This window comes from Oratosquilla oratoria, chromosome 39, assembly GCF_046742065.1.
Source record: "Oratosquilla oratoria isolate Oo_2021 chromosome 39, ASM4674206v1, whole genome shotgun sequence".
Classification (NCBI taxonomy): Eukaryota; Metazoa; Arthropoda; class Malacostraca; order Stomatopoda; family Squillidae; genus Oratosquilla; species Oratosquilla oratoria.
The window spans coordinates 33,148,497-33,173,868 of record NC_134815.1 but is presented as its reverse complement, the minus strand read 5'-3'; the positions used below and the strand labels follow the sequence as shown (position 1 = coordinate 33,173,868).

General features: G+C 39.1%; 2 protein-coding genes across 3 annotated transcripts in view; one reads left to right on the top strand and one right to left on the bottom strand.

The window, feature by feature from the left end:
* Positions 1-4,683: 4,683 nt before the first annotated feature.
* Positions 4,684-25,372, bottom strand: part of LOC143020211 (uncharacterized) — a 31,281-nt gene continuing 10,592 nt past the window's right edge. Inside the window, exon 3 of the mRNA XM_076176376.1 lies at positions 4,684-4,708. Within this exon, the coding sequence (XP_076032491.1) occupies positions 4,684-4,708 (25 nt within the window). The remainder of the gene's footprint in view (positions 4,709-25,372) is intronic.
* LOC143020344 (uncharacterized) overlaps positions 23,948-25,372 on the top strand; it is a 154,039-nt gene continuing 152,614 nt past the window's right edge. For both annotated transcript variants that reach the window (XM_076176677.1, XM_076176676.1), the window contains exon 1: positions 23,948-24,048. The gene's annotated coding sequence lies outside the window, so the exon portion shown is untranslated. The remainder of the gene's footprint in view (positions 24,049-25,372) is intronic.

The following is a 25,372-nucleotide window of genomic DNA, read 5'->3' as shown; positions in this document are numbered from 1 at the left end:
GCTAGACTGTTTAGACCTGACTACAGGAGTTGTTAAGGTCGGAAAAGGTTAAGAAATGCTGCGTGACTACACGTAGAGTTGGAAACTCGCGAATGTAAGATATGCCCATTAGTCTATTGGTGGATGCAATCGATTACATAGTGACATTTCCAGTAATCGATTACAATAATCGGTAATCAACTACCAAATGATTACATTCAAAGTCAGTTGAACTGAGGACAATCTCATTATATTTAAATCTAATGCAACTCACTGTGACACTTATCTTTTACACTACAAAGTGGTGCATGTTAGCTTGGGTAGATCATTGGTTTCTTATCTAGGCCTATACATGTAACACAGTCTCAAGAATTTCAGGTCCCCGAGACATCATATTGCAGGTCCAGATTCCAACAATGTCCTGATGTGGGATTTATGGAAGATTATCATGAAATTCGGATAACGGTAAAGTAGCGTTTCCCAACCTGGGGTGCTGAAATCAAATATAGGTCCTGGGAAGTGATGCACACAAAAATCACATTGATATATGTATCATTGATTACCCAGTTGTGCATATTTGACTTCTTCCATGCTATTTTATTTTTCTAGGGTGTTCTTATTTCTACTACAAACAATATTGTCAATTTGTTTCAGTTTTAAGGAATCAAGAAAATAAATCATCAAGCAATACACTTAATTTTCTTTTATTCTTCTAATAACAAGGTAGGGATGCTGGACTGCTTACACATGGCAACAGGGGGTGTTATGGTCGGAAAAGGTTTGGAAACGCTGCTATAGAGGGATTTGTGTTATTCATATGTTGGAATAAACCAATGTAACCCCAGTTTCCAGTACCTTTTTGGCAACGTAACACTACATATATCCTGGAGTAAAGCGTAGGCCTAAGGCCACTAGACTTGCTGACTTCATGTAATACCTCACTCGTGAGAAATGTAGTAACATATTTGTAAATCACAACTAACACCACAGTCGGACGAAAGAAAGAGGATTGCAGTTAGCAATCGAAATATATAGTTTCGCTTACTCAACTCTTTCCTTCGTCCGACTGTGGTGTTAGTTTTTGTTTCATGTAATACGTTTATAACTTTCTGATAGTGATATATATGTAATCCGTTGTGCGAATAGCGAATAGCTGGTATACCTGAGGCTAGACCTCTTCAAATGAGACCTTTTTCATCAAACTTATGCAAACTTATATTATTCCCATTCTCCAAGGTCTAAATTAACTAAATATACCCGTTACTATGATCTTGGACCTTGGCTATGCCTGCCTCAGGAGCCATGTAGTTTTATTGTTGATGTTTTTCTAAAACTGCAAAATTCGGGATATTATGTCCTTGTTTTTATTGTAGCTTCCCAGAGATTGATGCTATAGCATTGAAAGTGGTACCAAATGAAAGCTAATAAAATTTTCTTGCATATGGTGTCAAACACATGAACACCTGTGTAAATTTTAACTAATTTTAATGCACAAACATACATATTTTTGATGCTTGGAAAGGATGACATCATATGATACATAACTTTATATAAAAAATGGTACTCCATAGTCTATACAGCTTTACTCTATAGATATGTTTTTTCTAAGTGATGGTTTTTATATAGCATACAATAATGAAGTTAGTACTAAGTAGAACAACATGACTTTGTCATATAGACAACAAACAATGAATTGCTCTTACTTTTTGACAAACTGAATGCAAACCATCCCGAGTACTGGTAAAGATGATTACACAATGTGATGATAAGTTATGACGGTACAATGAAATGTAGGAAAGAGGGCAAACGCAGAGTATGGGAGTCCAGTATATTTGACGTTTCGCCTAGCAGGGTTATTTCTGAAGAAGCCCTGCTGGGCGAAACGTCAAATATACTAGACTCCCATACTCTGCGTTTGGCTTCTTTCCTACAGTGCTGTTGCAGTCGTTACTGCTTTTACTCAACAGTACAATGATATGTAAATTAAACGTACTACAGGTAAAGACAACGGTGATACACATGTACAATTACGTCTGTGTCTTCAGATGGGACACTGCAAAAAATCAACATGGTAGTATGATAGCACTGCACTGACACAAATATTGTGTAAAAAACTGTCAGATAGGACGTCACTAATACATGTATTGTCACTTATTCAATGTGGCTTTCTTGAAACTGTCAAATTTGTTCCTGTGGTACTCCACAACTTGTCGTAAGTAACTTCTCTGCTCTGAGTCAGTTGTGATCTGAGTCGCGAAGTCACTCATCAGTTTCACACCTCTCTCAGCCACATCATTGGTCACTTTCACTGACCTCATAAACTTCTGTGCATTCCTGTAGCTGTCATTGTCTTCCCAGATGTCAGCAGGAGTAGTGAGCCAGTCACACTCCACCCCAATAGTATCAGACAGAAAGTGAGACTCTGGCCCTACCAGGTCTGTGAGAACTGTAGCTGCGTTGATGACAGGAAACACTGGCTTGCCTTTCCTGTAGCTATCAGGTTTCTCTGTTTCTGACAGCTTGACTGCGAGTTTCTCCTTTGCAGACTTGGTCATGCTGTCATGTGAGCTGAACAAGGTGAATGTCACCAGTTCCTGGGTCAGATACCAACGGTGGTTGTTCATTTTCTTGAGAACAGAGGTCACCAGTTCATAGTCATGCTGCTTATATTGCAGCATATCCTTCATAAGCCGGATGTCATGGATAGGTGCGTCAGCAGCAGATGTGGTGGTCACCCAGTGGCTGGTGTAGAATAAGGCCAGGAACTTTTTCATCCTCTCCAGCTTGAAGATAGTGTCCTTGTTGTATTTGAGTTCCCTGGAAAACATGAGCATCTTCATACAGTAAATGTTCCTGGTTATCCAGCGGGCCTGGTGAATGGCACCTGGCTTGGCCCAGTGGATACCTCGAGGAGGTTCCTCACCAAGGAGGATCAGGCACAGCTCTGCCACCTCTCTGTAATCTGCCCTCGGACTTGCTTCCTCAAGGAAATTGTTTACGACAGCAATTGTGCTTGTCTTCTTCTGTTTCAAGTCTTGTTCATCTAGGCCCAGAACTCTTGGGCAGTCCTTATCCAACTTGTCCCACTTCTCTTTCACATTGATGAACATTGGGTTGTCAGGACTCTTGACCTTACTGAACACAGCCTCCCATGCACCTCCAATTATTTCGTCTGATATGTGATGGCGACAAGCGAAGTAGAATAACTTTTTGTCTAGTTTTTCTTCAATCAGCCTCGCTGCACTGTTGCTTGCTGTGGTATCAAATACCAAGCCTACAATGTTGTCTGTGAGACCCCAGTTTCTATCAGCTCCAATGTAGCATTGCACTGCTGGATTCCTGTGGAACTTTCTATGAAGGGCACACCAAGCAGCTTCCCTTCTTCATACTGTGGAGCACCAGAGACGAGCACCGCAAGACTTTCCACTGGGTATGTTTCACCAAGAACATCCCTTACAAGTTTTCCATCCCAGTGTAGTGTGCAGTAATCTGGCGGACTTACCTTGAAGTCATTCATGTAACTTTGGCTCAAGTTATGGCGAGTGTTTATCCTGTTTCATCTTGTAGTGGAGGCTGATATAACAAAGTCATCAAGATCCGCGCCTCCTGCCTTCAACACTGCAGACACCATGGCTGTAGTCTGGTTGTCAGAGAGTGACAACCGATCTGCAGCGCTACAAATCTCTTCACTGGTCATAACTGACCGTGGAAAGTGTAAGGTTATTGTACTTGGTTTTGATGAACAGCCTGGTGTTGGCTCAGTGTATTCTGAACCCTCACTAATACCAGTGCCTTGACTGTTCTCTGAGTCTTCATCAGTTGAAATTCCCCCAACTTCTGCTGCTGCAGCAGTCACTAATGATGTCATTCTCTCTTTTCTTTCTTCTCGGAAGATTTTCTCTCTAGACTTCATCTCAAACACCTCGTCATGACCTGACATGTGTACCAGTCGAGTGGTCTGTTGGTCCAAGTAGAAATTGAGCAGCCTGTTGGTTCTTATCTCCTCCACAACATCTTTTGATCCAATACCAAATAACTTGCCTAAGTCCTTCAGAAAGTCAGTTCGTTTCTCTTCCTCTGGTTTGCTGTCTTTTCCCTTGTTTTTGACAATTTTCCTGTACTTTTCATGGAGGATCATGAAGTGGTTGACTGCATTTGGTCTAGTTAGTGTTTTAATCCTTGTCATACTCCAGAATGGCAAAACGACATCCACTGCATCATGGGCTAGAGACCTATTGTCACTGTTGGGATTCTCATTTCTCAAATGCAGGAAATACTGGAACACCTGGCGATTAGTAGGAAGTTGAGAGCCACTGATGCTGGAGCTGGGTTGCCCAATGAGATACACATCACTGGGTGACCTTGTGGCAGGAGTTGCCACCTTTCTTCTCTTCTCAGTTGGTTCATCCCGTTCATTTGTATCGCTGACCACTTTCCCGCTGCGTAGTTGTCTTCCAGATGCCATGATGTCAGCAGTTCACAAACAATCTGAAATGAAGAGATAAAACATAATTTGTTTAAACCTATTCCTCAATGTAATATGTGATATATGTGCATTAAGAGTAACATTTTGAGATGAAGTTATATATATGATGTTATCCTTCCAAGCATAAAAAAATATGTATGTTTGTGCATTAAAATTAGTTCAAATTTACACAGGTGTTCATGTGTTTGGCACCATATGCAAGAAAATTTTATTAGCTTTCACATGGTACCACTTTCAATGAAGCTACAATGAAAATAAGGACATAATATCCCGAATTTTGCAGCGTTTTTGAGAAACGTCAACAATAAAACTATATGGCTTTGAGGTAGGCATAGCCAAGGTCCAAGATCAAAATAACTGGTCTATTTAGTTAATTTAGACCATGGAGAATGGGAATAATATCAGCTTGCATAAGTTTGATGAAAAAGGTCTCATTTGAAGATGTCTGTAAGGATACATTCCATTTAGGGCAGCGTTTCTCAAACTTTTCCAATACGTGACCCCTTCCAGTAGTACCACACATACCATGACCCCCACCTTTATAACCCTTCTGGAAACGTACTGTTTTTTGTATATCACTGATACATTATCTTAAAATTTAAAAGATTAATCACAAGAGAGAGAGCAATGATATTTTTTATTATTATTTATTAAAAAAAGATTGATTTAATTATACATTTTAATGAGAAGGGTATGTTTACTTTTTTGATACAAGCAAATCAATACGCAGGTCTGTGTGGCTGAGTGTTCATACAGTTGGAACCTCCATGACCCCCAGTTTGAAAAGGCTCATGACCCTTTTTGGGGGTCATGACCCGCAGTTTGGGAACCCCTGACTTGGGGTGTTCCTTTGGGTGCGCCCACGTTGTCGCCAATACGTGACGAAATGGACGAAGCGCCGGGGATCTGGTGCAGTGCTGCTCCTTCCCCCCATCCACCCTATTTATATGAATGCGCACAACCAACCGGTGTGTCATTTTGCCCACTGTGTCACATGTTAGCTACGTGTGTGGACGCCTCACAACTGTTGGATTCCTTTATTCATGCCATTATTTGTTATTACCTGTTTTGTTGTTTCTGTACACACACACACACACACACACACACACACACACACACACACACACACACACACACACACACACACACACACACACACACACACACACACACACGTCGGTCGGAGTGGCGGCGAAGTTCGGACTCCGGAGTTATCCAAGAATTTCGAGGATCACAACGACAAGGAAGTACCTGTGTTGTATTTATAGGGAAGGGGAAAGCTCGTGGTGTAGTGGGAAGGTGATGAAAAAGGAGAAGGGGAGGGATTACTGAGGAAAATGGAAGGAAATGAGGAAGGGGAAGACTGGGTCCAGGAAAGCAGACGCCATGTCAACAAACGGCGACCGGATGATAATGAAGACGAAGGGATTAGCAAAAATGTAAAGATTAGAAATATAGATAAGAGCAGTGCAATGGAAGGTGAAGATAACTATTTCCATGGATTTAATGAGGGAGGAAATGACAACCTCCTCCGACTAGTAAATTTAGAGAAGTTAAAAGAAATGAATGAAAATTGGGAAGCTAAGTTTAACCAAATAAAGTTAATTACTCAAAGAGTTGATAAGCTGGAAGAATCAAGAAGGAGAATCAAAACCTAACTAAAGAAATAGTAGAATTAAGAAGACAGTTAAGAGAAGTAAAGGAAGAGACTGAGGAATTAAAGAAGAGTAATAAAAAGAATAAAGAGTCCATACCAAAAGAGGTAATTGGTTGGAAGAAAGTAGAAGAGAACAATAAAATTGAATTTAGAGATATTATGAAACAGCAGATGAAAGAACAAACTGAAAACACAGTTATTAAAGTGATGAGGGAGAAGGAGAATATAGTAAGAGACTTAGCAGATAAAAAGAAGTGTAAAATTATATTAGGGAGGGAAGAAAAGTATAATATAAATAGGACTACAGGAATAAAGGAGGAAAAGGAAAAGTAAATAATATATTAGAAGTAGTTCAAGAAGATGAACTAGAAATAGGGAAACAAATAGAAGAAACATAGACTCGGGAAATACAATACAGATTAGACCAGACCAATTAAGGTTAAATTCAGGTCACAAACGACAGTAGAGAATATCTTAGCAAAAACAGGGAAACTAGCAGACAGTGAACAATACAAAAAGATATGGATAAAAAGAGAAATAAAGAAAGAGGAAAGAGAGGATGAGAAGACAAAAAGACTAGAGGCTAAAGAAAAAAAAAACGAGAAAAGAACAGAGACAAAAAAAGAGAAATTCTATTTGAGAGTAGTGAATATGAAAGTGAAGAAATGGTTCATAACATAGGAAAACAGAAGGGAAACGGAAAACACAATAGAAGTAACAGAAAATTAAAAGTGTCTTACACAAATATAGATGGCTTAATAACAGGCTTGAATGAACTGAATGATTATCTGAAGGAAAAAGAACCGGATATAATGGGAATTGTAGAGACAAAATTGAAAGGTCCACTACCACCCAACAGTGTAGGACATGGTGCATATAATTATTGGATTAGAAACAGAGAGGTAAAACAAGGGGGTGGAATTATGTTCCTGACTAAGAAAGATATAAATGTGAGGAATGTCACATATGGAAAGAATAGAGTAGAGTTGATTATGATGAAAGTGGAGGATAGGAATGGGAAGAGCAGGAAGTTTGTAGTAAATTATGTGCCTCCTAAAACGGCCTAGTGGGAAGAGAGAGAACACAAAAGTATGTTACAAGACACAAGAATAACACTAAAAAAGATAATGGAAGATGGAGGAAGAATAGTTACAATGGGTGACTTTAATTGTAAAGAATTCTGCTAGGAAGAGATGGCAGTAAAGGGTGGAGACGACCAATGGGGAAATGTACTACTTGATATGATTATAGAACATTCAATGACGCAATGGATCCATGAGAATACTAGGTATAGAAATGAGGAAGAACAATCGAGACTGGACCTAATAATCACATCAGAACCTGAAATAGTGAACAAGATTGAATATAAGACACCAATAAGTAAAAGTGACCACATATTGGTTGAACTGGAACTAAATGAGGAAAAATACATGAAAAAATGAACATTATAGAAAGGGAAGATTGATGTATAAAAAAAAGATAAATTAAGAGAATTCTTTCAAAAAGCAGACTGGGAAAGAATAAACAAGGAGGAAACAACAGCAGAAGAGAAATGGAATATTTTGACAAAAATTTATAAAGGAATGGAAAAGTATGTCCCAAGACAAAAGCAAGAAATAGAATATGTAAAGCGCTGATACAACAAAAGATGTAGGGAGTTAAAAGACAAAAGAGATAAAGCTTGGACAAAATGGAAAAAAGACAAAAGACCTAGAAAATGGAAATATATATACTAGTTATAGAAATGAATATGTACAAGTGTGCAGAGAAGAAAAAAGAAAATATGAAAAAGATGTCATAGAAAAATGTAAAGGTCAACTAAAACTATTTTACAGATTTGTAAAGAACAAACTGAAAAACAAACAATAATTAGAGAAATTAAGACAAGGAGGAGTTGAATACACACAGGGAAATAGAAATGGCAAAAATTATGAACGAGCATTTTAAATCAGTGTTTACAAGGGAGAACATGCAACCTAGAGATATAGAATGGGAGGAGAAAGTCCACCCTATGAAAGATATAGAAGTATCAAGGAATGAAATAATGAAACACTTGAGCAATCTCGATGTCAGAAAATTGCATGCACCAGATGAAATAGAAAACTGGATTTTGAGAGAATGCAGGAATGAACTAACAGACAAAATACATACCCTAATAAACAGTTCCTTGAAAGAAGGAAAAGTTCTAAAAGATTGGAAAAGAGCAAATATAGTACCAAATATAAAGGGGGAAACAAAGAAGACCCTACTAACTATAGACCGGTCTCTCTAACAAGTGCGATAGCAAAAACTTGTGAAAGAATGATCAAAAGTAGATGGGTAAGGTATTTGAAAAACAACAACAACAACAACAACATACAAAATCCAAGGCAATTTAGATTCAGACAAGGACGATCATGCGTCACAAACTTAATGTGTTTCTATTCAAGGCTAATAGATGTAGTACAAGAAAGAGATGGATGGGCTGATTGTGCATTTCTAGACCTGAAAAATCTTTTGATAAGGTGCCACATAAGAAGTTGCTTAAGAAATTAGAAACTGAAGGAGGAATACAGGACAAACTGCTGAAGTGGATGGAAGACTTCTTGCATGAAAGAAAAATGAGAGTAGTGATAAGAGACAAACACTCTAATTGGGATGAAGTGATAAGTGGTGTTTCACAAGGAACAGTTCTGGCCCCAATAATGTTTGCTATATATATTAATGATATGGATAAAGGAATTGAAAGTTATATGAGCTTCTTTGCGGATGATGCAAAATTGTTGAAAAAAGTGAACACTGAAGAAGATTGTGAGTCGCTACAAAGTGATCTCAATAAAGTATGGGAATGGAGTAGGAAGTGGGAGATGGAATTCAATATTAAGAAGTGTAGTATAATGGAATTTGGAAGAAGCAAAAAAAGAATAGTGGGATCATATAAATTGGGAGAAGAAATAAAAAAGTAGAAAACGAGAAAGACCTAGGAGTCATTATTATGAATATGTCCCCTGAGAAACATATAAACAAGATTTTTGGAGAAACTTATAATTTAATAAGAACAATCAAAGTGGCATTTACATACCTGGATGAAGAAATGGTGAAGAAAATACTAGTCACTTTGATAAGACCAAGATTGGAATACGCAGCGATGACGTGGTCACCAAGTACAAAAAAATACATAACAAAAGTTGAAAGAATACAAAGAGCAATTACAAAATTGGTACCAACACTCTCAAAACTATCATATGAAGAGAGACTAGCAAAACTTGAGCTACAGACATTAGAGGAAAGAAGAAAGAGAGGAGATTTGATAACTATCTATAGAATCATGAAAGGCATAGAAACTGTTGATAGAGAGGATCTAATAGAATGGGATAGTAGAAATACAAGAGGACACGGAAAGAGAATCAAGAAAGACAGTTATAGAAGAGATCTGAAAAAGAACAGCTTTCCCCACAGAGTAATAGACATTTGGAACAAGTTAGACGAGAAAGTGGTGTGTGCAAAAACAATACACGAATTTAAAAACAGTCTAGATAAAATGAGATATGAAGACGGGACACCACGAGCATAGCTCCCCTTCCCGTAAAATACAACTAGGTAGATACAACTAGGTAAATACACACACACACACACACACACACACACACACACACACACACACACACACACACACACACACACACACACACACACACACACACACACACATACACACACACACACACACACACACCCGCACACACACACACACACACACACACACACACACACACACACACACACACACACACACACACACACACACACACACACACACACACATACACACACACACACACACTATGAAGACGGGACACCGCGAGCATAGCTCCCCTTCCCGTAAAATATAAATAGGTAAATGCAACTAGGTAAACACAGACACACACACACAGACACGCACACACACACACACACACACACACACACACACACACACACACACACACACACACACACACACACACACACACACACACACACACACACACACACACACACACACACACACACACACACACACACACACACACACACACACACACACACACACACACACAAGGGGATATTAATGGCTTGCAATATCTACTTCTTCATTTATGCAATGGGAACTGATGGTGTAACCAGAAGCTTGCCGATCTCGGAACCTTTTATTCATGGGTTCGAGTCCCGCACTTCTTTCTAATTTCTAGCAGTGACTGTTACCTACTTCAACAGTTCCCTCAACGAATAACAGAGGAGAGATGACAGCTTTGGCCACAGCTAAGCGCCTCCTGGCGTATGATTGACACCTATGTCCCGTTGCGTACCCCGAGAGTCATCAGACCATCGACCCGTACCTCCAGAGTCATCAGACCATCGACCCGTACCTCCATGAACCTGACACAGAATATAGAAAACGGTAATATATTAAGACTGAGTGAATATAAATGGTACTGCAATGGATTCCAAGTAGTTCAAATTGTAATGACATAATACGGTGTGGACTTTTGTAACAGTCATTTTCTCTCTGCAGATTTAAATGTTTAATTTATCTTTCGCTAGTCATCCAAGAAACCCTAGTAAACCGTCCCGCGAACCCCAAGTCGAGAGCCCCTGATCTATACCAATAAGTTTATGTTGTTTAAATGCCTTTGTTCGCTTTGGTTATTCTTGTATTTGATATACCTCCATTTTTTCCGTTGATTTCTAACTCCAATATTTTTTAAATTTCTTAAAAACAATCAATACGGATAAGGAGACAAAATCTGATTTAAATCTGGAAAACAATAGAATGATTTGTTAGGATTATGTTGATCTAGACCTTTTGTCTTCCTCAGATCGGAGTCCTGTCAGTGGCTGAATAAAATCATTTGGGATTGGAACCTCCGTACAGCACATCGAGACAGTTCTATGCCCCCCATTTAAGTCAATGACCCTCCCATCTCCTCTCAGTTGAATAAAATAGCTTCAAGATGTGTTCATTAGTTTCGAGTGTATGGCACATCCCTCCAAACTCGAGACCGTCTTCAAGCTAGAAGAAGAAAAATGATATAAAATAAAAAACATCAGATTCCTTCGAAAAAGAAAAGAGCATCACAAGGGTAGGAGACGATACTTTAATTACTTATAATCAACGTCAAGGGGTACTCCTCTTATAGCTACGTGATACCATGGTAAACAGTCGCTGAGCGATTTTATTCTACCATAAAGCAGAATAAACATGGCATTGACTTCTTCAGTGTCCAACTTGGCGACTTGATTCTTAGATTTTCTTTTAATCCCTTCAACGCGTGGTCCTGTACTAAGCTGAGTGCAGTCGCTCAACAGTAGCAAACGGGTTAATAAATGTCAGGTGATTTTGTGTTGCTGGAGAGTGTCCCCGTGGGCTAAAACTCAAGCACGGCGACCTTGACCTCTGTCGTCTTCTGCCTCATCCTCCAGCATGTCTTCTTTCCTTCGCCCTCTCCGTTTATGGTTTCTTCTTGTCCCTCACAAACTCAGCCATCATCTGTCTCAACCTTGCACGACCTGGAAGTCTCTCTTTCGGTGAATAAAGTCGCTTGGCAGTATTTTTAACCAGCGTGAAAGCCAAATGTGTGAAATAATTGTGAGTGATAAAGTTGGACAAAATACTTAGAGAATCTTGGGAGATGATCATTTCAGAGAAGGAAGTTCCTGTTCTTATAAAACGAGAGACTATTCTGTGAGACTAAGTTTAGGCCAATTACCAGCATAACTTGTGAACGTGAACTCCGTCTATATAGGCATGTGACACGTGTCCCCGATGTTGATCCTATTCAGCGTTGTCTCCACATGAGACAACCCTCGATGGGGGTGACGAAGAGGACGCCCCGAGAGAATTCATGGCTGGGGCAAATTGATCGAACCTGTCCATAGTTGTTTGGATTGGGATAAAAGGGTGACTGCATGGGAGTTTGCTCGGAGAGGCCGTGGGGACTGGCGACCGCGTGTGAATGAACAAACGCACTCCCTGACGTTTGCCCCCAGTTGATGATTTCTTGGTGTACGTTTTTCCATACCCAAGTTGTAAAACTTCAGGAAAGACCTTTTATTTTCACATTTGTCTCACTGAGCTCTCTAGAACTCATTTCTGTACATATTCCAAGTCCCGTGTAGTATGTTTTGACGAAGCTGTATCTATCTTGTCTACAGGAATTCATTATCTTTTAGTTCAGCATTTCTGCCGTTGTAGCATCGCGTTGCTCATGGATATATTCAGCTCTTTCGCTCTGAGACATTTCCTCCTCCTTTTTCTCATTTTCCCATTTCATCTTTTCACAATCAAAATCAATGTCCCAACGGCAGTAGGTAGGGTGGCCATTTCTAAATCTCCAAAAATGACACTGCATATCGATGATTATGATATATATATATATATATATATATATATATATATATATATATATATATATATATATATATATATATAAACTGAAAGTGAATATTTTTCACTTCTAATGAAACCGACAAAAACAAATACCTGTATTTCTTACTAAGTTACAACACAAAACCTAGTTGTATCCTCACCTTGTTTGCCAAACTCATTCGCCCAGTCAGAGTTGAAGTCTTTCTTTTCGGCATTTTCAGACTCCTTAACCTAATAAATTAACTGCCAAACCACACTGCACCGTGGGCACTTCAGGACTGCAGCCCAATATATGAGACGTGAATCACTCAATCACACGTTCACATTAGTCCTGTCTACTTCGGCTGCCGAGTCCCGACGTTGACCTTGGCCTGTGTCCACGTAGTTTAATTGTACATTATTGTATACCAAGGGTTATTTATCTATTTATTTATTTATTTGTTTATTTATTCTTTATTAATTAATTCATTCATTTATTTGTTTATTCATTTATTTTTGTCACACCCCAAGAATGGAGGACAAATGCACGTCCGGCGTGAGGTTGCGCCGGATGGAGGACAAAGTGCTAAAAAGGAGGACTGTCCGGCCTAAAGGAGGACGTCCGGCCACCCTAGCAAATGAAGAAACAAGAGATGATTTCTATAGACAGGATAAATACAACTTCGTCAAAGCAAACTACACAAGACTTGTAATGTTTAAAGAATAACCGCTTATCTTTAAACTGGACGATATAATTTTGTTTGTATTAGTATCTGTCACATTCAAAATCTTTATTGCATTTTATCCCTCATTCTTCTTTGACTTTGATATCACTTCCTCAAAGTCTGATACATCACTATCCAGTAAAACTTTCTGCTACTTTGTCCTCTTCATCGACAAGAAATCATATTTTTTGCTCTCTCTCCCTCTCTTTTGAATCCCTACTAACCCAAATACTCTTAAATCTAGATCGGTCAATTTCTGTACCGCATTTTATACACCGTGATCTATGATTTAAATTCTAATTTAATTAGCGATGCCCCCTCACACATATTTACCTAGCCTAAATAACTTTCAGTTAGTATATATATCAGCGTCACTGTGATGAATCACTTGTACAATTTCCTTTCCGTTTTGTATACATTTTTCTCTCCTTGCCTCTTATGAACGAGTCTTTGCTCTTGAGTTCCTTTAATATTTTTTCTTTGCATTTTCCTGTTTTTTTTTGTGTTGGTGTTCTATAATATCTGTTTCAATCAACCTAATCCTCCTCATGTATCTTAATCCACCCTCATTCGTTTCCACATTTTACGCTTCACACATCCATGGTTCTGTAATGAAAACGATAACATTTGATACCCTTCAAACACTATGTCTTTTTCAGTTTCTTTCCATGACCTCTTTTTTTCCACCTGTATGAAATATTTTGTTCATTTTGCCCATTCTTTTCATATACATACACGCAAAAATTGTGTGTGTGTGTGTGTGTGTGTGTGTGTGTGTGTGTGTGTGTGTGTGTGTGTGTGTGTGTGTGTGTGTGTGTGTGTGTGTGTGTGTGTGTGTGTGTTGGTGTGGTCAAGTGTTTATTGTCTTTATATCGAAGGTTCGAGTGTGTTGGTGATTGACGCTAAACATTGGCAGAGAATGAAAGAAAAAAATTATAGAGACAAAATAGGGAGCATAAATGTAAACGTGCAATAGTTGGAAGGAAACGCAAATACACATTCATATAATTACTTCGTCAATAGAGTACTTCACAAAAAGATACTATTTTTTTCAAACCTACATTCTTTTTTTCTTTGCATTATCTGTCTCACAGTGCGAGTATATGGGTTCTGAATCCAGTTACTAAGACAAACAAAAGAAGAAACTGCGAGAGCAAATAATTGTACGCACAGTGCTCACAATATCTGTAAGAGAAAAAAAAAAAAATCCAGAAAGACTCAAACCTGTTAGTCCAGTATATATATATATATCTGTATATATATATATATATATATATATATATATATATACATATGTATATATAAATATATATATATGTATATTGAGACATTCTGACAGGTTGATCTAAGCGGAATAGGAAACACAGGAGTCTTAGTCTTGTTGTAAGCGGAATAGGAAACACAGGAGTCTTAGTCTTGTTGTAAGCGGAATAGGAAACACAGGAGTCTTAGTCTTGATGTAAGCGGAATAGGAAACACAGGAGTCTTAGTCTTGATGTTTCCTATTCCGCTTACAACAAGACTAAGACTCCTGTGTTTCCTATTCCGCTTACATCAAGACTAAGACTCCTGTGTTTCCTATTCCGCTTACATCAAGACTAAGACTCCTGTGTTTCATATTCCGCTTACATATTACTTTTATTTTATTGTTATTATTTTCATTATTATTATTATTACTTCTACTGTATTGTTATTGTTAATATTATTATTTAAATATTTATCTTCATTGTTATCATTACTATTGTTACATTTTCTATTAATAATTTCTTTGTTATTAGTGTTATCATATTTAATTGTAAAAAAAAAAAAAAAAAAAATTCTTCATTGTTACGTTAGCAACAATGTGATGTTCACATTCGTCACCAACTATGGTAACTCGGAGAAGTGGTGAGGTCCACCCCATGTATATAATGCCCATAGCCCGTTTGTACACATATTCCTTTGAAAAAGCATACCTGCGAAACTAGTCAGGAATAAACTCAAGACTAAGACTCCTGTGTTTCCTATTCCGCTTACATCATATGTATATATATATATATATATATATATATGTATATATATATGTATATTGTCACAACCGCTGCCCGAAGTGTGGCGGCGTGAGGTACAAAAGGATGGGAATTGAGAATCATTTCACTCACACTCTTTTAATTAGTGTCCTTCGGGGCTGTGTTTCTCATGCAGACTGTGGTATCTGCAAATACCGTTCACAATCAACGTTTGCATTGATAATTAATCAACCTATTACATAAATAATCATCATAATAATTAAATACATTTCATTATCAATTCTTTGTATCATATTTCAATGTTCCACACAATTGATTCAATCATTTCAATTTCTACCATGATTGCTTCCACTGCCATAGCTCATCATAAATCCTCTCTTATTATCACCATCCATACATATTCTGGGAAACCAAACATTGGTATCAATGATATGACTTCTACATTAACTTGTTATTACATTTTTAAACATATCACAGAAACATTCTCACTTAGTGCTTACCAAAAAGAGTTCTGGCTCAGGGATTTTTTTTTTCCAGAGCCATTTTTCATTTTTTTTTTTTTAATTTCACCAGAGCCATTTTTTTTTTAATTACCAGAGCCATTTTGATACTTCCAGAGCCATGTTTTTGCAGGTTCGATTTCCTTCAAACTATTGGAAGGCTAAATCGTTACACATGTGCATGAATATATATATATATATATATATATATATATATATATATATATATATATATATATATATATATATATAAAACAAATCAGCCTTTAATTTTGGGAGGAGGGGGATGGATAAAACTGATCGGCAGACAGCGCCTCTGTTTCCACTGGCAGTGGTTGGGGGTGGAAATGCACGACAAGCCTTGCAATACACCGTTAGTGTACCATCACTGCCCCGATCCACTTCAAGCCAATCTAGGTTCCACGAGCGTATAGTAGATTCATGCTTTACTGGTTTTCGTTTTCCTTGGCCCTTGCCCGTAGAGTTTGAATTAGGCTTTGCTGGTCCAGAAGCGGTTCCTGCCGTCAAAACACTATCCCTCAATTCTGAAAAGACTGAATCTGAGGGCAAACCATCTTCACTCATCTTCACTCGCTTCACTAGAAATCGCTCCATGATGTACGATCATCGAAAGTTTGGCATGGACGTGACCAAGGTAAAACGAATACTATAAGGTACGTTGAGCACCCCCCTCCACGCACCTCCACCGTGACGTCATAGGAAATTCAGAGGGGGAGAGAGTGAGAGGTGAAAGAAAATGTAAACTTTAAAGAAAACCAATTGTATGTATGGTAAACTTTAAAATTACACTATGATGTTCACATAATACTGAAATTACTCAGTATCACTTTCTTATCCTCAAATTATCAGTATCTGAGATATGACCGCCAGAAAAGTTATAAAAAAAAATTCCATGCTTTCACATTAGGTGGATTATATTAATATGACGAGTTATTAGATGGGATGACATGTCAATTTATATGTTGTTCAGGTAGCCTAGATGAGGAAGATATTATACTGTTGATACACACCAACTAGCTGAATATAAACCCAGTAGTAATGACACATAAAAGCATCATATGGTTTTTATTATATTACATTTTGGGTTTGCGTGGATTTTATATGTAGACCTTTATCTCCACCAAGCTCAGTTATGTTTTAACCGGATTCTTTAGTCTGTTTATTTGCAATTGAATGAAAATTTCAGGAAATGTTGCTAATAAATAGTTACTTTCAAAATGACGGCTGCATACATATCCAGATGACCGAGTATTGTGTGTGCCACATAATTCAATCCATTTCTTTCAAAGTTCTTTATCTTTGGGTAGTGAAAAGAAATGTATATTTTTATCACCTTTCAGTCTAACGGCATTGCACTTCTGCACTATACAAACTGTTGGCATTTTTATATGCTATTTGTCTGCCCTAGCTACCCCTTTAATCAGAAGATGGAGCTTCGCTCCACACACTAGTGCAGGAGTGACTGACAGCTCTCGACCCGCGGAACCCTGGTCTCGATATTTACGTTGACGTCATCATCTACCTGCGCAGTGGAGAGGTTTTCTGGCTCTCCCTCACCCCCCCCCTTGCTAACGTACCTTATAGTATTCGTTTTACCTTGGACGTGACGTACGAACGTAGACCTAGCTACCGTAAACCTAAGCTGGCCAACAAATAATTTTTTATTTTTGTATTTTTTATTCTCCCTCATGAACTAAATATATAATTATCAAATGTTCATATACATACTTAAATTTATTTACTTTCAATTACTAACCAATCATTTGATTCTATTTTGTTTTCTCGTAAATACGCGAACGAGGTTATAAATGGGATTTCCCAGTTTCCCTCCTAGGCCTCGAGCGAGTTTGCATATGTACAGTGTACGTATGCATGCGGTGATGTGGTATTGGGTATGGTGCATTGTACATGTAGTCAGCGCGTTGATTGGGCAGCTAGCTGCATGCAACCAATGAACTTCCCTGCATACAGGTACCATGCAATTCGCAATTAGCGACATTATGTAGCACGATAGTCGTGTAGAGTCTAGTCAACATGTACTATAGTATACGCGCGCATGCAGCTGATACGAAGCTAGGCTAGGTAAGCCATTGAACTCTAGCAGCTATACCGCGTACACATACGTACGTACATCAACAAATTAAAGTTGATTGATGCGTTGCCTTTATGATATCGATTGATAATGCAATGATTGATCACGGGTAAGTTGTGTTTGCTCTGATCCTTTCATCAATGGTGATGGGATTCAGGGATTGCCAAATGATGAATAATGCATGAAAAACGTTGAATCTTGCCGCGGGAGCGATTTTTTTGTGGGGGATCGCTCCCGCTATTGGATTTGCGAGAGCGACATTGGAACTTTCCCGAGCGAAATCGCTCGTCGCTCCCGTGTATTTTTTTTCGCTGTTCTGGCTACTTGCTCAAGTTGTCTTCCCTGGCCGAGAGCCAGTCACAGACGGGGGCCGGTTAAGAGTGGGTCTACCGACGCTACATACGTCACTACTTTTTTTTTATTTTTTTTTATCGCGGAAAAATACAAAAGGGAGCGTAAATAAATTAATTATATTTTTATAACAATACCATTATCTTCTAGTATAATTTCGCAACACTATTTTATTATACATAATGGACCAACACAATGACTCAATTTCAAACATGTACACTTTCAATATAATTTTCCATATGTCGTAAAGTACATACTTGAATCAAATATCATACACCGTGAGTCGTAGTTAGTTTATGGTACAAATTTTCACATGTATAATATATCAATACATTATGATAATTCCAGACATCGGGCAATTGGCACTCAGTACATACTTAAATCATATATCATACGCCGTGAGTCGTAGTTAGTTTGTGGTACATATTTTCACATGTATGATATATCAATATATTATGACAATTCCAGACATCGGGCAATTGGCACTCATATATATATATATATATATATATATATATATATATATATATATATATATATATATTTATATATATATACACACACACACACAGCCCCATCCACTCCACTCCCACCCGACAATATTTTTATATTAATTATCTTAGCTCCTTGTAGATAAAGGGTCATCTCTGTCTCCCGCCCACTGCTCGGGTCAGAAATAATGCACCAAGGCACAAAACATCCCTGGAAGACCAGTCGTTTCATTTTCACAACGACCTCCTTCTTCGTCCTTTCGTGCGAAAATAGAGAAGATGAGTAGATATCTCTTCGGGTGGCGTCAGTTTATTTTCTGTTCACAAACATTTTCCACTCTGACCTCATTACAAGCGCAGTGTCGCCAACAAAGAACAACTAGTTTACATTCCACTTCCTTACACTTTCTTTAACCATCTCCAATCTTCTGCCGAGCATTTACCTCCAGTACCATCCCATTCATATGCACATTGAACAGCCATGGTGACATGATACAACCTTGGTACATTCCCAGCTTCTTTTCAGACCACTTATTCTTACAATTCTCAACCCTAACACTAGTTCTATTACTGATGTAAAATATTTTGACTGACTGTCCTTTACATCTCTAAACCTATTCAATATATCTACAATACCTCTCACAATGCTTTCCTGTCTAGCCTGTTATAAACCGCCTCTAAATCCATAAAGGCCCATGAAATATTTTTAACCTTTTGCCAAAAACTTCTCGCAAATCTGCCTTATCACAAAAATATATAACAACACACCCTCTATCTTTCCTAAACCAACACTGCTCCTTATCAATTACTCCCTGTTCCTCTCGTAATCCTCTTAATCTATAATCACCTACTGTATATACTCACCTCCTTTTATCACTGCTTGACACCCATCTAACTCAGGTGCTTTACCATCTTTCATAATTTTCAGTGTTCTTTGTACTTCATCTTTCCCAACATTCAACAATAAATTAAATAATCTACCCATCTTCCCCTTACCACTTTCACTTTTATCAACATCTGTCCATCTGTATCCTTTACCCTTTCCTTTCTACCTGACTCATCCCTTTCACTCTCTCCATTTTGTTTGATTTTTTCTCAAATTTTTCAAAATTTTCTTTCATACTCCTACCCCATTTTACATATGTTTACCTCTTTGCTTCCTCCATCTTACGTTTTGCTCCTCATCTCTTGTACCTCTCATATGCTTCCTTAGTTCTATATTGCAATAAATCTATTTATACTCGCTTCTTCTCTTCTACTACCGCCTTCACCTCTTCATCCCACCATTCACAGCCCTTCCTTCTATTCCTTCCCACTTTTCTCGTCCCACATACCACCTGTTCAGACTTTGTCTCTTCTTCCTTGAAATATATATATTCTTTCTTCACTCCTATTTCCCCCTTTATCCTCCACCACCCCGTACCTTCCTTCAGCTTCTCCTGGTATTTTTTCTCCTTTTTTATATCAGATTCCAATGAAACTGATACGATTGATAAGTTTCTAATGAAAGGTGCATAAAAATAGCTACGCGGTCTTCAACTTAAATAAGATCAACAGTTAGAAATAAATATAGAAAGGTACACACTAAAAATTATGTTAGTGTCATTTATCGTAACTCATCTAGTGGTTGTGGTTGTTGTGGCATGGAGGAACATGCGGGAATAAGTATATAAACAAATAGATAATTAAATAGATAAACAAATAGAAGAACAGACAAATGAACAGGGGAATAAGTTGATAAATAGAGAGATATGTAGATAAATGCATCAATAAAGATACATCAATACACAAATGAGTAATAAATGATGTCACTAAGACTGAGAAGCTAATTAAGATGGCTTTCCCGCCTGCGATTCAGAAGCCTTCCGTCACCAAAATAAAATTGTGTCGTACTATCGGCAATCTCCAATATTCGGAACTAATAAGAGATAATGCTTATGGTATCCTGGATTTCCTGGATTCTCGAACTTTTCGTTTCAAATATTGGGTGTTTCTGAATTTAAGAGATTTCGATTCGAGTAGAGATGAGCATGGACAATGACTATTGACTTGAAGAGGTGTCTCGACGTCTTTGATACCAAGTTACTTCGGAGAATCGTGGGATATTATTGGAACGACTTTGAATCAAACCAGCGACTGTTCCATATGACTCAGTCAAGGTTTATTGGATCCTCGCCCGGCCGAACGGGTTAGAGCGTCGGCACCTGCGGCAGAGGTCGAGGTCACTGCAGTTCGGACCTTGCCACCAGCGAGTTGGACCAAGGGTATGTTTCGTTAAATTTCTTTGTAAGGGGCACCCTCCTAGCCTCCAGATGGGGGGAGTTCGCGACGTTAAACCGAATAATAATTCGTTAGCGTCATTTCTGGCTCAAAGGACTTGTGGTACATTTCCTTGATGTTGATCTCGTTCGCAAGGTTGTTTCCACAGGAAACAAGCCTCGATGAAGGAGAGGAACGACATCAGCGTGTGAGTGAAGCGACGATTCCCTGGGCTCATGATCTCTGTTGTTGTTGTTGTTGTTGTTGTTGATGATGAAGATACAATTATATGCACGGCGACCCGTATGGTTGCATCAACCGCATAAATCTTATGCATTCAATTTTTTAGGGACATGAGTGATACCCATATGGACCAGACTCACACATATTATTCCTTTATGATCGGAGACTGATCTCCACTCAATGAGGAATACTTATGACTTTTAATTCGTATTATTCTTCCTAAATGTTACGCTTGTTAAGTTTTCATGACCTCTATAATACCACATCTTCAGCGCGATATTATACCCAGTGATAGAATATCTGTTTAAATACGATGATGTGCGAATACCTGCTCAGGATATCGCTGGGGAAGAAGGAGGAGACGACGACGACGACGATGATGATGATGAAGACCTGATCTACGGAACCGAAGAAAACCGAAACGATCACGTGCAAAGGGACAATCGACCGCCAAGATTCCATCGGTTAATCCACAAGGACAAAGCTCACTTTGAGCCACATCGACGACTCTGGGTCACGTCTTGTGTTTTTTGATGAAATCTTGTCGAAAATGCGTCTTCGCGACGTTTTCACACATGGAGGTGGGAGGGGAGGGTGGAGGGCTGAGGGAGAGATTTTTTTTTATCTTATCTTGCCAATTGTTAGGACTGTTAGGTTAGGTTTGGAGAGGTTAGGTAAAGCCTCAGTCACACCAAGCTTACGATCTGTTTCCGACCACATTCGACTGAAAATCAAGTGATCGGTCGGCGACACAAAACCTATGCAAAGAATTGAAATGGAAAAAGTTAATGTGGTTGATAAAATTAAAATTTATGTACTGGGGGCTATTCAGTGTGTGTTGTAATATATCTATCTATCTATATATCGATCTATCTATTTATCTATCTTATTACCGACTACCAGCGACTTCCAAAAACTACCTGCAACTGATCGGTGACCACCTGGTCGGCGGTGGTCGGAAACAGGTTCGTAAGCTTGGTTAAGGTTTGCTTAGTCTCATGGAAAGTCTTCTCCCTTTCGGAGTCAAGCCATTGGATTGACTTCAGGAGCCAGATGCGTAAACCGGTCTCAGGTAGTGTGTTTTGTAAATTGTAATTGTCAGAAGAATGTTAAATCTGAATCCATATACTCAAAATTTACTAAAAGAAAACCCGTAACAGATCCTACGAAACCCTAGGTTCCGTCCTAAGTATAATGTCTTCAACAGATTAAGTAAGGTTGCCAATATATATTCATATATATAGTGACGATGTTTGGAAAGGTGTGCTAAAGAAGAAAGTTGAAGATAAATGTGGGTAAAAGTAAGGTGATGAAATGTATAAAGGGAGAGGATGACAGCAAATTGGAAGTGAGTATTAAGGGAGAGAGGATGGAAAGTGTGGATAGCTTTAAATATTTGGGCGCGAATATGGCGGGGAAGGGAGTGGAGGTGGAGGTGGAATGTAGATTGAGAGAAGCAAGTAGATGCCTTGGGGGATTAACTAGTGTAATGAGAAATAGACATTTGTGAATGGATGCTAAGAGGAGATTGTATGAAGGGGTGATTGTGCCGACAGCATTGTATGGGGCAGAAACATGGAAAATAAGAGAGAAAGAGAGGAAGTGTTTAAATGTGTTTGAGATGAAGTGCCTGAGAAGTATGATAGGGGTTAATAGGCCGGATAGAGTGAATGGAGGTGAGGAGGAGAACGGGAATGAAAAAGGGAGTTAGGAGATAGGATTGATGAAAGAGTATTAGGAAGGTTTGGACACATGGAAAGACTGAGTGAAGAAAGATTAGTAAATGAGGTGCGGAAGGCAGAGGTGGAAGGAATGGACCGAAGGGGCGACCAAGGATGAGGTGGATGGATAAGGTAAAATGGGCGTTGGGAAAGAGGGGAATGTCTGTTGAGCAAGGATGAGAAAAGACAGAAGATAGGGTGAGTGGAGAACGGTTGTGTATGGATGATGATGTGATGCATGGAAGGAAGTGGGTGGGGGGTGGGGGGTCAGGGAGTATGTGTGAATTATATTCTGATGCAGTCTGAAGGGAGTTCTCCCCGTCTTCTCTTTTTCTGCACGAGGGGACGGAGAGGGGGGAGGGGTCGTCGATTAAATGAAGCGGCCTTGATGTGGATGTGCTGTGTCTTGCTGCATTGCCTCTTTCCCAGGACAGTGGGCGAGATGTAGGGATGACCCGTCATCCAGGAGGAGCCAATTTAAGAGGGAGGGAGGGGTGGTGAATGGGAGTGGAGTGTGTGGGGACGAAATGGGTGGGAGTGGATATGTTTATGACTTTAGGCTACCTCCCTTGTTAGATGGAAGGAGCCCTTGGTGTATATGTATGTATGTATATATATATATATATATATATATATATATATATATATATATATATATATAGAGAGAGAGAGAGAGAGAGAAAGAGAGAGAGAGCGAGAGAGAGAGAGAGGGAGATAGAGAGAGAGAAAGAGAGAGAGAGAACAAATGAGCGAGCAAGAATGACGATGGAGGAGTGGGAGGACGAAGGATACGAACCAGGCGTGGGTGTAAGGGGAGCGTGCGTTTGTGTGTGTGTGTGTGTGTGTGTGTGTGTGTGTGTGTGTGTGTGTGTGTGTGTGTGTGTGTGTGTGTGTGTGTGTGTGTGTGTGTATGTGTGTGTGTATGCGTGTGTGCGCGCCAGGGAACGGGTAGGTGGCTCTAACTCCATCACCAGTCGGGGCGGGGCAGGGGCGGGGGGAAGCGAGATGTGGAGACTATAAAGGCAGCCCCACGGGTCTGCCGGGACGTATTCCGGGCAGCGAGTTCGGCTGGAACAGCGGTGCCACTTGGGGAGACTCGGCCGACGACATTCACACAGTCGCTCACGAAAGTTCCTCCGGAGCGCAGGTGAGTAGGTCAACCAGCGAAGGGCGCTGTCATCAAACCCTTCTGGATCTCCTTTAGGATGTTCTTGAATCTTTAAGTAACTTGCTCGACTTCTTGTATGCTCATCTTACCTGCCGACAGACGATTTTGTTCAGTCTTAGAGACAACACTTAGGCCTTGAAGGACTGAGATGAGAATTAACTCGATTGATTTTTTGAATACCTTACTCGACTTGTTCAGTTTGTTTATAAGCGATTCTATTCGGCTGCTAGAAAAACTCTCATTGATTCTGCAGGGTAAATCCGTTTATGCCCGGAACAATCTTCAACCATGTAAGATTATCTGACGTTGATCTGAATAAAACTACTCTTGTATAATGCAACATATGGGTTATCTAAGACAGTTCTAACACACCCGTACTCAGATCCATCTTATTTAATTCAAACCATGAAGTGGGCGCTGAAACTATCGGTTGTTTTAAGAAACGGTTAGACAGTTTTATGGATGAGGATGACAGGGGGTCATGGACATGGAACTGCCTAGTGTAGGCCATATGGTCTTTTGCAGTCTCCTTCGTTCTTATGTTGGTGAGGATCAGTCTTGAAGTCTCTCGAGTATCAACATAGATATGTGATGTGCGACCGTTTTCAATAACGCGGTTTAGTTTACACGCTTTGCCTTCGTTAACACAACATTCCATTCACTGGAAGGATCCAGTTTCCCTCCCTCCCTCCCTTCTTCCTTCCTCCTCCACCCTCCTAGTAAAGGATTTAAGTCAATCTCTATCCTTTCAACACAGTGATACAATTGATAGAATTTGTTTCGGTTGACGGCAGGTGATTTTATTAAACACAGAAGAGCAGTATCCAGGAATGTCGTCGCATTTAGGAAATCTATAATGTCTGACTTCAGGCAGAGTTGAGAGAAGCCTCAATCTATGAACGATTTGACTTCTAAAACCGTCAACTTCTTATCAGCTGAAGAGAATAATTAGGTTGTTAACCAGAAGAAACTCACTCAAGTGGTCCACATAATGGAGGAGGCTGCAAGAGACCATAAGGTTTACAGAAGATAGTTCCATGTCCATTACCGCTTACGGTATCGTCCCTATCCATAAAGTTACCAAATCTTCTCTTAAATCAACCAATACAGTAGTTTCAGCGCTCACTACATGAAACAAGCGCTAAGCAATTATATTAAACTGGAAAAAATAATTCGCACATTTTATGTCGAACATCTTCATATGTGGTCTATTGATTTCTCGATGATCTATCGTACCTTGAGAATGAAGGAGACTGCAAGAGGCCATAAGGTCTACATTAGCCAGTTCCATGTCCATTACCAG